The sequence below is a fragment of the Macaca thibetana genome, chromosome 3, assembly GCF_024542745.1.
Source record: "Macaca thibetana thibetana isolate TM-01 chromosome 3, ASM2454274v1, whole genome shotgun sequence".
NCBI lineage: Eukaryota > Metazoa > Chordata > Mammalia > Primates > Cercopithecidae > Macaca > Macaca thibetana.
Window position 1 is genome coordinate 56984080 of NC_065580.1, and position 12321 is coordinate 56996400.

Sequence of the window (12321 nt, forward strand, 5' to 3'; positions counted from 1 at the left end):
CTGTGGCTCAAAGGGGCCTGGATTCAGCTTGAGCCACTACTTCAAGGGTGCCAGCCATAAGTCTTGGTGGCTCTATGTGGTATTAAGCCTGCCAGTACACAGAATGCAAGATTCGAGGCTTGGGAGCTTCACCTAGTTTTCAGAGGTAGTATGGAAACACGTGGATGTTCAGGCAGAAGCCTGCTAAAGGAATGGAGCTCTCATGGAGAACCTCTCTACTAGGGCAGTCACTTCCACATTGTCAGATGTCTTTATAGCAATGCCCATTCCTCAGTACCAGTTTTCTGTATTAGTCCATTCTTATACTGCTATAAAGAAATACTTCAGACTGGGTAATTTATAAAGAAAAGAGCTTTAATTGGCTTATGGTTCTGCAGGCTGTACAGGAAGCATGATGCTGGCATCTGCTCAGCTTCTGGGGAGGCCTCAGGAAACTTTCAGTCACATCAAATGGATAGGAAAGAGTTCATTGGTAAGTAACGAGCAAGGCAAGGGTATTTTAAGGAGAGGAAATGCCTTTGCTAGTAGAATTATGTTTTGTAAGAAATTGTAAATAAATAGTGCAATTTGACCAGAGCATGAGGTACTTGAGGGCACTGTCTTTGGATTCCAGACTGAAGAGATTATAGGTAGACATTGAGAGCTCTTGAAAGCAGTTTAGCTAAGGAATGAATATGATTAAAAGAATATATAAAAATTATACAAAGGTTAATATGGCTCTAGCATTCAGGATGAGAGACAGCTATGCAGCTGTTAGACCAAAAATTAAGACAGTGGCATCAAGGAATTCAGAAGTAATCAAGGATGAGCTGGATAATTCTGTCAAATCATGGAGACACAGGAAAAAATGATTTGAGTAAATATAACTGGATTTGATATTTCAACATTCTGGGAAAGCAAATTTAAACAAATTGAAAACAGAACCAGAATTTAAGCAGTAAGAATGATAAGGTGATAAAGGAAAGACCCTGGGCATAGATAATTCTTTTTTTCTTTATTTTTTTCTTTTTGAGATAGAGTTTCACTGTGTCACCCAGGCTGGAGTGCAGTGGCGTGATCTTGGCTCACTGCAATCTCTGCCTCCCATTTCAAGCAATTCTCCTGCCTCAGCCTCCCAGGTAGCTGGGATTACAGTTGTGCGCCACCATGCCCAAGCTAATTTTTGTGTTTTTAGTAGAGACAAGGTTTTGCTCTCTTGGCCAGGGTAGTCTTGAACTCCTGACCTCAAGCAATCCACCCACCTCGGCCTCCCAAAGTGCTGGGATTACAGGTGTGAGCCCCCGTGCCCGGCCGGAATTTTTTTTTTTTTTTTTTTAATTTAAAAAGTTCTTTTTACTTTGTTAACCACTCAGGGCACAGATTATTCTTTATGAGAAGTTTGGTGGTCAAAGACTTTTAAACAAGGGTTTTGGAGTTGGTGGGAAGGACTTACTTTTGCAAATAGAACGTCTCAATCACTGGAAGAAGAAAGGAAAGAAAGATGTGAAGATGAAAATGTTTAGGTAAAGAAGCGGATTGGGAGAATTTCATTCATGGTAGGTTATCTGTGAAACTGAGATAAAAGATGGAATCAGTGAGTACCTTTTCTCAACCCTTAGTTCAGTGGCTTTTTTATATTATCTTTCTCATGAGGCTATTTACTTGTTTGTATTTTTCTTATATAGAAATGAATATAATGTGATAATATTGTTTATATGTATACTTAGATTCTATAGCTGTAAAGCCTCTGTGGATTAATCTTTTATCCTTTGGACTTCTACATTTCTGAGCCCAGAATATACTTGATTTTGTTCACAAAAGCTCTTTAACGTACAGGCTACATTTTTATTCATCTCTTTACCAGTACATGGGTATTATTTGAGCTTAGAACGTGATAAATGATTCTGATTTTTGTCATCTCTTTTGTAGTACCTTTTTGGGTCTTACTGTAATTTTGTAAACTGTGGTGGACTTAAAGTAGACTATATTAGATGCAAGAGTAATTTACTAAGAAGGAAATGTGGTAGAAAGCTAAGGAATTGCTGTGTTTGTTGCTGTTATATTGCACAACTCTTTTTGTCCCTTTATGATTTATAAATCTCCATGATACTTTGATGCAATTTTTAAGACCTGAGGTAAAGTAAAATTGATGATATATATATCAATGAGTAACATCTAGAGGGCATTGTTTATATTGATCTTTGTTCATCTTTACATTTCTGATTTTCTGCATTTAAAATTTGAAGATTGTTTTCTTTTTTTTTTTGAGACGGAGTCTCACTCTGTCACCCAGGCTGGAGTGCAGTGGTACGATCTCAGCTCACTGCACCCCCTGGCTCCTGGGTTCAAGTGATTCTCCTGCTTCAGCCTCCCGAGTAGCTGGGACTACAGGTGCGTGCCACCACGGTTGGCTAATTTTTTGTATTTTTAGTAGAGACTGGGTTTCTCGTGTGAACCAGGATGGTCTTGATCTCCTGACCTTGTGATCTACCCGCCTCAGCCTCCCGAAGTGTTGGGATTACAGGCCTGAGCCACCATGCCTGGCCTGAAGATTGTTTTCTGAAATATTCATTCATCTCCTTATTTCTGTAAACTGTGAGCATTTGCTATATGTCAGAATGGTAGCACACACTGTAGATGTAACTTTGCTCTATGCCTGCCTCTTTCCCTCTCTCCCTCCATCTCTCCTCTCCGTCTCTCTCTCTCTCTCTCTCTGTGTGTGTGTGTGTGTGTGTGTGTAGATGAAAAGACTGGCTGGCTGGGTGTGGTGGCTCATGCCTGTAATCCCAGCACTTTGGGAGGCTGAAGTGGGCAGATCACTAGGTCAGGAGCTCGAGACCAGCCTGACCAACATAGTGAAACCTTGTCTCTTCTAAAAATACAGAAATTAGCTGGGCGTGGTGGCGTGCTCCTGTAATCCCAGCTACTCAGGAGGCTGAGGCAGGAGAATTGCTTGAACCCGGGAGGTGGAGGTTGCGTTGAGCTGGGATCCCGCCACTGGACTCCAGCCTGGGCGACGGAGCAAGACTCCATCTCAAAAAAGACTGACTAAATATTGATTATCAGTTCTGTAAAAAATGAGTCCTAAATATATAATTCTGAGTAAATTTTCAGAAGTAAACTTCTTATTTATACAAAACTGTTCCTAAAGCATGGTTTTTAAAGTAATTAAAATATGGAGTTTCAAAAAACATTTTTTCCAACAGGTGGGAAGGAGAAACCAAAAACAAATATAGAAGACTTACAAATTAAAAAGGTAAAGAAGAAAAAGAAAAAGAAACACAAAGAGAATGAAAAACGGAAGCGTCCGAAAATGTATAACAAATCTATTCAGACCATCTGCTCAGGATTGCTAACTGATGTTGAAGATCAAGAAACCAAAGGCATCCTAAATGATAACATAAAAGATTACGTTGGGAAGAATTTGGATACCAAGAACTATGATTCCAAAATTCCAGAGAACAGTGAGTTTCCATTTGTCTCATTAAAGGAGCCACGAGTTCAGAATAACCTCAAAAGGTTGGACACTTTGGAATTTAAACAACTCATTCATATAGAGCACCAGCCTAATGGAGGTGCTTCGGTTATCCATGCCTACAGTAACGAACTCTCCCACCTGTCTCCTATGGAGATGGAGAGGTTTGCAGAAGAGTTTGTGGGTCTAGTGTTCAGTGAAAACGAAAACTCTGCAGCTTTCTACGTGATGGGTATTGTTCATGGGGCAGCTACTTATTTACCTGACTTTTTAGACTATTTTTCATTTAATTTTCCCAATTCACCAGTGAAAATGGAGATATTAGGAAAGAAAGATATAGAGACAACGACTATGTCCAATTTTCATGCTCAGGTAAGAGGTTTTTAGTTTTATTTTACAAAATAACTTTTAATTATATGTTTTTAGATGAATTTCTGTTTTTTTGTTCCTAATTAGGTTGAAATAAAAAGGCAAGACTATAATGAAATCATTTGGGAGTATTAAGAGTAAATTACTTTCTTGATGTGAGCATAAGAATTTAAAATTCAATTTTCACTTATGTGTGTGTTTTTTTTTTTTTGCAAGGAGAGAACTTGAACCTAAGGAAATGAATTTAGCCATGCATTTTCCAGTCCTTAAATAGTTTTCTTACCTGGAAATCACCTAAAATTGTCTTCTAACTTTAGAATGCTTTAAGGTACTTACCACCAGGCCCATCACATGGTAGGTACTGAATAAATGTAGGCCATTAAAAATATTGTGGTAGGAAGGAATCATCAGTTATTGTGTAATGATGTGTAAAAAGTAGCAATCAGTATATTGAGCTAATTTTCATTTCCTACCCTTCTCTATAGAGAAAGGTAGGAGAATATATATTATTCTGGAAAGCAGACATAATAGAGTCTGCTGGTTCTTGAACTTCAGTGTGGGCCCATCTGAAAGGCTGATGCCATTATTATCCATCCTCAAATTGGGACTGTTCAGGCTGGGAGATTGGCCAGTTCTCACATTTATTGATGCTGTAGTTTTTGGTTTTCTAGGAACAGTTTTTGGTTTCTAGGATAACATTCTAGTTTGGAAGGAGGGAAAAAGTAAAGGAAGTCTCAAATGGATCTTAGTGGTGATTTATCCCAACATCTCTCAATTTACAAATAAGTAAACAGACGTAGAGAGAGAGGAGTAAGGTATTAACATTGTCAGCAGTGTCAGGAATAGAACAAAATCTTAATCATCATCCAGGGCTCCTTTCCTTATTCTGAATATATTCCTTTTTTGATGGGTGCTCAAGTTATAGTTTCCACTTTAAATGGTAGTCTGAATGTTCAGTCATATCTACATGTACCCCGCCCCCAATAGCATGAGTATGTTTGGTGTATATTCTGTAGTAGATTGTAGTCTGGAAAATAATGTGGGGTGTGTCTGTGTGTGTTTTTTTTTTGTTTTTTTTGTTTTTTTTTTGAGATGGAGTCAGACTGGAGTGCAGTAGTGTGATCTCGGCTCACTGCAACCTCCGCCTTCCGGGTTCAAGCGATTCTCCTGCTTCAGCCTCCCAAGTATCTGGGATTACAGACGTGCACCACCACACCTGGCTAATTTTTGTATTTTTAGTAGAGACAGGGTTTTGCTATGTTGGCCAGGGTGGTCTCAAACTCCTGACTTCAAGTGACCTGCCTGCCTTGGCCTCCCAAAGTTTGGGGATTATAGGCATGAGCCACCTCGCCTGGCCTGGAAAATAATTTTTAATGTGTGTGTGTAGGAATTATTCTCTAACATAAGATGTTTGAGAATTGAAATTTAAATATTTTCTAAGGTGGATAGGGAGCTATAGAGCATCCATTACTAGCCCTGTCATTTTATAGAAACCCAAAATGGTGAGTTACTTGTCTGAGGTTACACCTGAGTTTAATGGCAGAATCAGGACTGGCATCTAATAATAGTGTTCATTATTTATTGAGTACTGACTGTGCCAAGGACTAGTTCTTCTAAGTATTTTATATGTAGTAACTCATTTAATCCTCTTTATAATCTTATTTTAGCGGTGAAGAAACAGATCCAGTGAGAGAAGAGATAACATGCTCAAAGTCCCTTATCACCTTATCATTCATTTGTCATTTATTACATGTCTCCTAAATGTCCAGTTTTATATTGGGCCTCTTGGCTCCCATTCCCGGTTATTTCCACAATATCACAAACCTTCTTGCTTTGATACTATGCAAGTTTGCTTCAGTAATCTTTTAAGTGTGACAGTTCATTGATGTGCATCACATTCATTGATGTGCATCACATTACATGCTTTTCAGATATTTTTTTCAAATAAAGTGAGGAATTATTAATTTTATACTAAATTATAAGAATTTTCATCTAAACTATGTAATATGTACACCATGAAAACTGCTTTTGTTAGTAAATAAAATGAGATGCTGGACTTGTTAATCATGGCAGTGTATGCCTGGGTTGTGGACCTCAAGTCCTTGATGAGCCACCTACACTGGTTGTCACCATCTCTTCAGGCTTCTTGGATAATATATATTGCAAAGAGGAAACTGCAGGCAAATGGATCCTGTTTGTTACCAGCTGTGGTTCTGGCCCCATATCTGTGTGATCTGCTACCCTGGTGACCTGAGCATGTCAGCTGCAGGGACTACTTTTGCTTCTTTAGCTTTAGACTTAAAGGCAGGAAAATGCATGTGCAAGGACCATATTCCTTTTATCATAAGATTCTTCAGATCTTATTCCTGTGAGTGGGGAAGTTGTCTGCAGATTGGGAGGTAGCCTTCGATTTGTCCTTAGACACTGGCTTTATGAAACTGAATGGCATCCAGAAGAGAGAGCAGTCGGAGAAAAATGAGCATGCTTATTCTTGCACAGTTCTATTTCTCATCCCTTGAGTTCTCCCAGTTAAAGCTCTTTCAGCCTACATTGAAATGTCCCTTCCAGGAGGTGATTTTATTTAGTAAACTTTTTATTGAAGTATAATGTATACACAATACATATTATACATATTATAAATGTATAGCTTGATGAATCTTCACAGAGAACACACCCATGATTTTAAAAAGCCAAATATTATTAGTAGCCAGAAATCTTCCCCAGACCCTTCTTTATCAGTACTGTGCCAGCCCCCTAATCCCACCACATGAACCCAGGTGATCACTGTCCTGACTTTGAACATCACTGATATATTTTACTTCTTTTTGAACTTGAGTGGAATCAGATAGTGTCTGGTCTCTTTTCTGTAGTATAATGTTTGTGAGATTCATCCATCTTGTATGTAGTGGTACTGTATATGGTATTCCATTGTGTTAATATACCACAGTTTGTTTATCTTGTTACCATCTGGATGGACATTTGAGTTGTTTCCAGTTTGAGGCTGTTAGAACACGGATGCTATGAATATTTCCACATGTCTTGATGAGCATATGTATGTGTTTCTTTTGAGTATATACCTAAGATTAGGATTTCAGGATCAAAACATAAGCACATATTCAGTTTTGCTAGATACTACCAGTGTTCCAAAGTTACTGCACTGATTTACATTCCCACTAGCAGTGTTCCATATCCTTTGCCATGCTTAGTAGTGTCTATCTTTTTCATTTAAGTCATTCTGGTGACTATGTAGTGGTAGCTCTCTGTGGTTTAATTTATATTTCCCTGATGACTAAGGATGTCAAGTACCTTTTTATCCAGTTGAATACCCTCTTTTGTAAAGTACCTGTCCACTCTATCAATTTCTTACTGCTTTTTTTTCTAGTTGATTTGTTGGACTATTATATATGTAGATAAGAATCTTTTGTCAGCTAACTGTATTGCAAATATTTCCTCTCACTTGGTGTCTTACCTTTTCATTCTTAGGTGTTTTTGATAACCGGAAGTTCCTAAGTTTAATGTAATCTAATTTATAATTTATAATCCATTTATGATTACCGTTTCTTACATTCTGTTTTAGAAATCTGTGCCTACCACGAAGTCATTAATATATTCTGTGAACTTTTCTTCTGGAAACTTTTATTGTTTTACCTTTCATGGTTAAATCTATAGTTAATAAAACAGCAGCTAAAAGTATTGGAAAAATAATCTGTAGTTCATCTGGAATTGATCTTTGTATATCGAATGAGGTAAAGATCAAGGTTCATGTTTTTCCATATGAATACCCAAAAGACCTAGCATCATTTATGGAAAAGATACTCCTTCCTCATTGCATTGTCGTGTCACCTTAGTCATAAACCAGCTAATCATATGTGTGTGGGTCTGTTTCTGGGCTCTCTCTGATTCCATTGTTTTGTCTAATTGTTACAGCTTTATAGTAACTCTTTCTATTGATTGATTGATAGATAGATACAGGGTCTTGCTCTATCAGCCAGGCTAGAGTGCAGTGGTACGATCATAGTGCTCTGTAGCCTCAGATTCCTGGGCTCAAGTGATCCTCCCACCTCAGCTTCCTGGGTAGCTGGGACTACAGGTGTGAGCCACTGTGCCTAGCTTATAATTAATCTCAATAATCTATAATCGGTTTGCTAGCTTTGTTCTTCAAGATTTCCATGGCTCTTTACACTTTCATATAAACTTTAGAATCAGCTTTTCAAGTTTCAAAGAGTTACCTGGTAGAATATTGCTTGGTATTACATTGAGACTGTAGATAAGTTAGGGTAGAATTGATGCCTTTACAACATTGAGTCTTCCGGTCTGATCATGGTATTCCCCTTCATTTGTCTTTTTATTTTCTGTCAGTAATACTTTTTGGTTTTCAGCATAGAGGTCTTGCAGATTTTTAAAAGATTTATTCCTGTATATTCAAGAACCTCATTTTGTTAATCACCCTTTTTGAGAACATGGAAGTTTTCAGCACTTCTTAGAATATGACATTAACACTCATCCTGAGAAACTGAAAATGTATTTTGTACCCCATTTATCTTCCAACATCCCCCTTTCCCTTATCTGTGGTACTGTCATGTACATGCTAGTTATTTGGAATGTCAGAAGTTTAGTAATTAGCCATGGCACTATTCAGGAGGCTGAGGCAAGAGGATCACTGGAACCCAGGAGTTTGAGCCTAGCCTGAACAACATAGCAAGGCCCATGTCTCTTTGCAAATAAAGAAAATCACACCACTGCACTCCAGCCTGGGCAGCAGAGTGAGATCCTGTCTCAAAGAAAAAAACCCCAAAAAACAAAAACAAAAATTTAGTAATTAGGTTATATGAAATTTAGAAAAAACGAGTTTTCCATTAATGAATGCTTGTTATTAGAATCATGTAGTGAAACTGTATATTTTGGTGGTGTCAAGTGGATCAGCCCATATACTGCTGTGTGAAATTGCTTTCACCAAAATCATTGGTTGAGATGACATTAATTGACCTAATGTGAGTCAGTATTCTAGGGGAAGGAAGAGCAGAGGTACCAATATTGGAATGTAGTTTTACTTAATATAAACCACAGCAAAAACCAGTTGTGGATAATAAAGCTAAATTAATGTTAAAGTGTTTGCTCAGGAATCAAACTTGATGACTTCTCACTAACTTCAGCTGCTCCTCAACTTACGCTAGGGCTGCATCCTAATAAACCTGTAAGTCAAAAATACTTTTAAGTTGAAAATGCATTTAAAACTCTGATAAACAGCTGGGCGTGGTGACTCACGCCTATAATCCCAGCACTGTGGGAGGCCGAGGTGGGCGGATCACCTGAGGTCAGGAGTTCGAGACCAGCCTGGCCAACATGGTGAAACCCTGTCTCTACTAAAAATACAAAAATTAACTGGGCGTGGTGGTGGGCACCTATAATCCCAGCTTCTCGGGAGGCTGAGGTAGGGAGAATCTCTTGAATCCTGGAGGCGGAGGTTGCAGAGAACTGAGATCGTGCCGTTGCACTCCAGCTTGGGTGACAGAGCGAGACTCGTCTCAAAAACAAAACAACCTCTGAGAAGCCCACTGAAAAAAATAATTACAAGGAAGCGAACCATCTTAAGTCCTGATGCTGCTTGACCTAACTGTGAGGTTTCAACCTGATAAACCCCTAGTAAAGTCAAAAAATTATGAGTTGAACCATCTGAGTCGGGGACCATCTTGACTAAGTTCAGTAGGTTCAGTTCAATAGAACCTGCTCTTGTTATGAGATGACAATGCTTTCTGCAGAGCAGAGGAAAGCAGAACTGTAGAGTAATTCAGTAACTATCCTTCAGTTCCCTTTTCTACCTTTTATATTCTGAAAAATCTTTGATCTAGTTAAAACTAGTCCAAAAGCAGTATTCAAAAGATCTAGAAAAATGTGGGAAGACAAGGTAGAGTGAAGTTGATAGAGAAAAATGGTACAAATCTGACTTTTATTTTTACTTTTTATTTTTTTATTATTATTTTTTTGAGACGGAGTCTAGGTCTGTCATCCAGGCTGGAGTGTAGTGGCGCTATCTCAGTTTACTGAAGCCTCTGTCTCCTGGGTTCAAGCGATTATCCTGCCTCAGCTTCCTGAGTAGCTGAAACTGCAGATGTGTACCACCACACCTGGCTAATTTTTTGTATTTTCAGTAGAGATGGGATTTCACCATGTTGGCCAGGCTGGTCTTTGACTCCTGACCTCGGGTGATCCACCTGCCTCGGCCTCCCAAAGTGTTGGGTTTACAGGCATGAGCCACCACACCTGGCCTGACACTTATTTTTTAGAATGTAATATAGTTTGGAAAATACATTTAGCAGCATTAAAGAAATTCATGGCTGGGTGTGGTGACTCATGCCTGTAATCCCAGCACTTTGGGAGGCCGAGGCAGGTGAATCACAAGGTCAGGAGTTCCAGACTAGCCTGGCCAATATGGTGAAACTCTGTCTCTAATAAAAAAAATACAAAAAATTAGCTGGGCGTGGTGGTGGACGCCGTAGTCCCAGCTATTTGGGAGGCTGAGGCAGGAGAGTCAGTTGAATCTAGTAGGCAGAGGGTGCAGTGAGCCAAGATTGCACCACTGTCCTCCAGCCTGGATGACAGAGTGAGACTCTGTCTCAAAAAAAAGAAATTCATGAGAATACTATCCTCTAGGTAATTAATTAGCACCATTTTTAATTGATAAAAGAATATATATAGTAATGTTATATGTGCTTTATGTTTTATATGATGGTAGAAGCTGTGCACTGCAACCATTCAGTGATGTAAATGGCAGTCCCTAGGTTGTGCAACCTGATGGTCCTGACCACCACTAGCTGTAGAACCCAAACCAAGTTCATGCTGAGTTTGTATCCTCATGAGCTTAGTTTTCTGTTTTAGTTATTGTTCTTAAATTACAATCAGGACAACCAAAATAATTTGCTTTAAATTCTGTAGAAACTAAAAGATGACAAATTATGTAGCTGTTTCTATGATTTTTGTAGTGATAGTGTTTATCTTTGTAATAGTACTTTGTAGCTTTCACAAATACTCATTTTAGCATCTGTTCAACTTTATTAAACACATATACGTAACACTGACAAAGGATTAAAACATCCCTGTTCTTTCGTCTTTGGTTTTGGAATTCTTTTTACTTGTATAATTCTGTTTTCCATCTTCATCTGTATCCTTGCAGGTTGCCTGAAAGGTTTGAAGACCGTGTGGCATTATATATATTTTAACAGGTCATGTCATTTCTCTAATGCTGTGGCCCTGAGGTTAGTGATATAATATGAAACTGTATCATGAAAGTCTATTTGAGAATAGAAACGTATGTATGGACTTTTCCCAAAGTTTGTAACCTGTCCATATCTGTTAGCTTTTGCTGTATTAAATGTATAAACAGAAGTCTCAAAGCTTAGTGAACTGAAAAAAGGTTTCATTTCTCACAATTCTTTGGGCTCGCTGGACAATTCTTTTGGTCTCTGCTAACTTAGCTGGGGCTATATGGCTTCATTCTTACATCTGATGATTGGCAGACCAGTTGGGTCTTGGCACACCTCACTTATATGGTTGGTGGTTGATGCATGTCAGCTGGGTTGATGGCCACGTTTCTCTCATCATCCAGCAGGTTAGCCTGGGCTTATTTACATGGTGGTGGTTGCAGGGTTCCATTGAGTAAAAAGAGGGTAAGCCCCAGTGTACAAGCTTCTGCTTGTGTTGTGTTTGCTAATGTCCTGTTGACAAAGGGAAGTCACTGGTGAAACCCAGATTCGTGTGGAAAAATAGACTCCACTTCTTTTAGGTTATTTATTCATTTTACTTTATTTTTTTGTGTGTATGACAGAGTTTCACTCTGTTGTCCAGGATGGAATGCAGTGGCATGATCTCGGCTTATTGCAGCTTTCCAGGTTTAAGTGATTCTCGTGCCTCAGTCACCTGAAAGCTGGGATTAGGCATGTGCCACCTTGGCCTCCCAAAGTGCTTGGCCTATTTAAAAAATTTTTTAAATTTTTAATATTTGTTGCTACATAGTAGATGTATATATTTATGGAGTACATAAGATATCTTGATACAAACATGCAATATGAAATACGTGCATCATGGAGAATGCGGTGTCCATTTCCACAAACATTTATCCTTTGTGTTACAAACAACCCAGTTAATAACACTCTTTTAGTTAAAATGTATAATTAAGTTATTACTGACTATAGTCACCCTGTTGTGCAATGAAATTGTAGGCCTTACTCTTTTTTTGTGCGTGCCCATTAATAGACTCCACTTCTTGATGACGGGAGTGGCACAGTCACGTTGCACAGGAGTGAGCATATAGGCCTGGGAAGAATTTGTGGCCATTTGCAATTGACCATGTTCATTTTAGGTTTTCTTTTCTTTTTTTTTTTTTTTAACATTTTAATTAAATGGATTTATTTAAAAAGACTATAAAATTTGACATCAAGAGAGATAAAAAAGACCCATAAGATTTAAATTGACAAATAAAAAAATGATTGGCTACAAACATA

At 38.4% G+C, this 12321-nt stretch overlaps 1 protein-coding gene across 1 annotated transcript in view; it reads left to right on the plus strand.

The window, feature by feature from the left end:
- Window positions 1–12321, plus strand: part of RSBN1L (round spermatid basic protein 1 like) — a 98808-nt gene that overhangs the window by 63038 nt on the left and 23449 nt on the right. The window contains exon 3 of the mRNA XM_050782747.1: window positions 3186–3826. Within this exon, the coding sequence (XP_050638704.1) occupies window positions 3186–3826 (641 nt within the window). The remainder of the gene's footprint in view (window positions 1–3185; window positions 3827–12321) is intronic.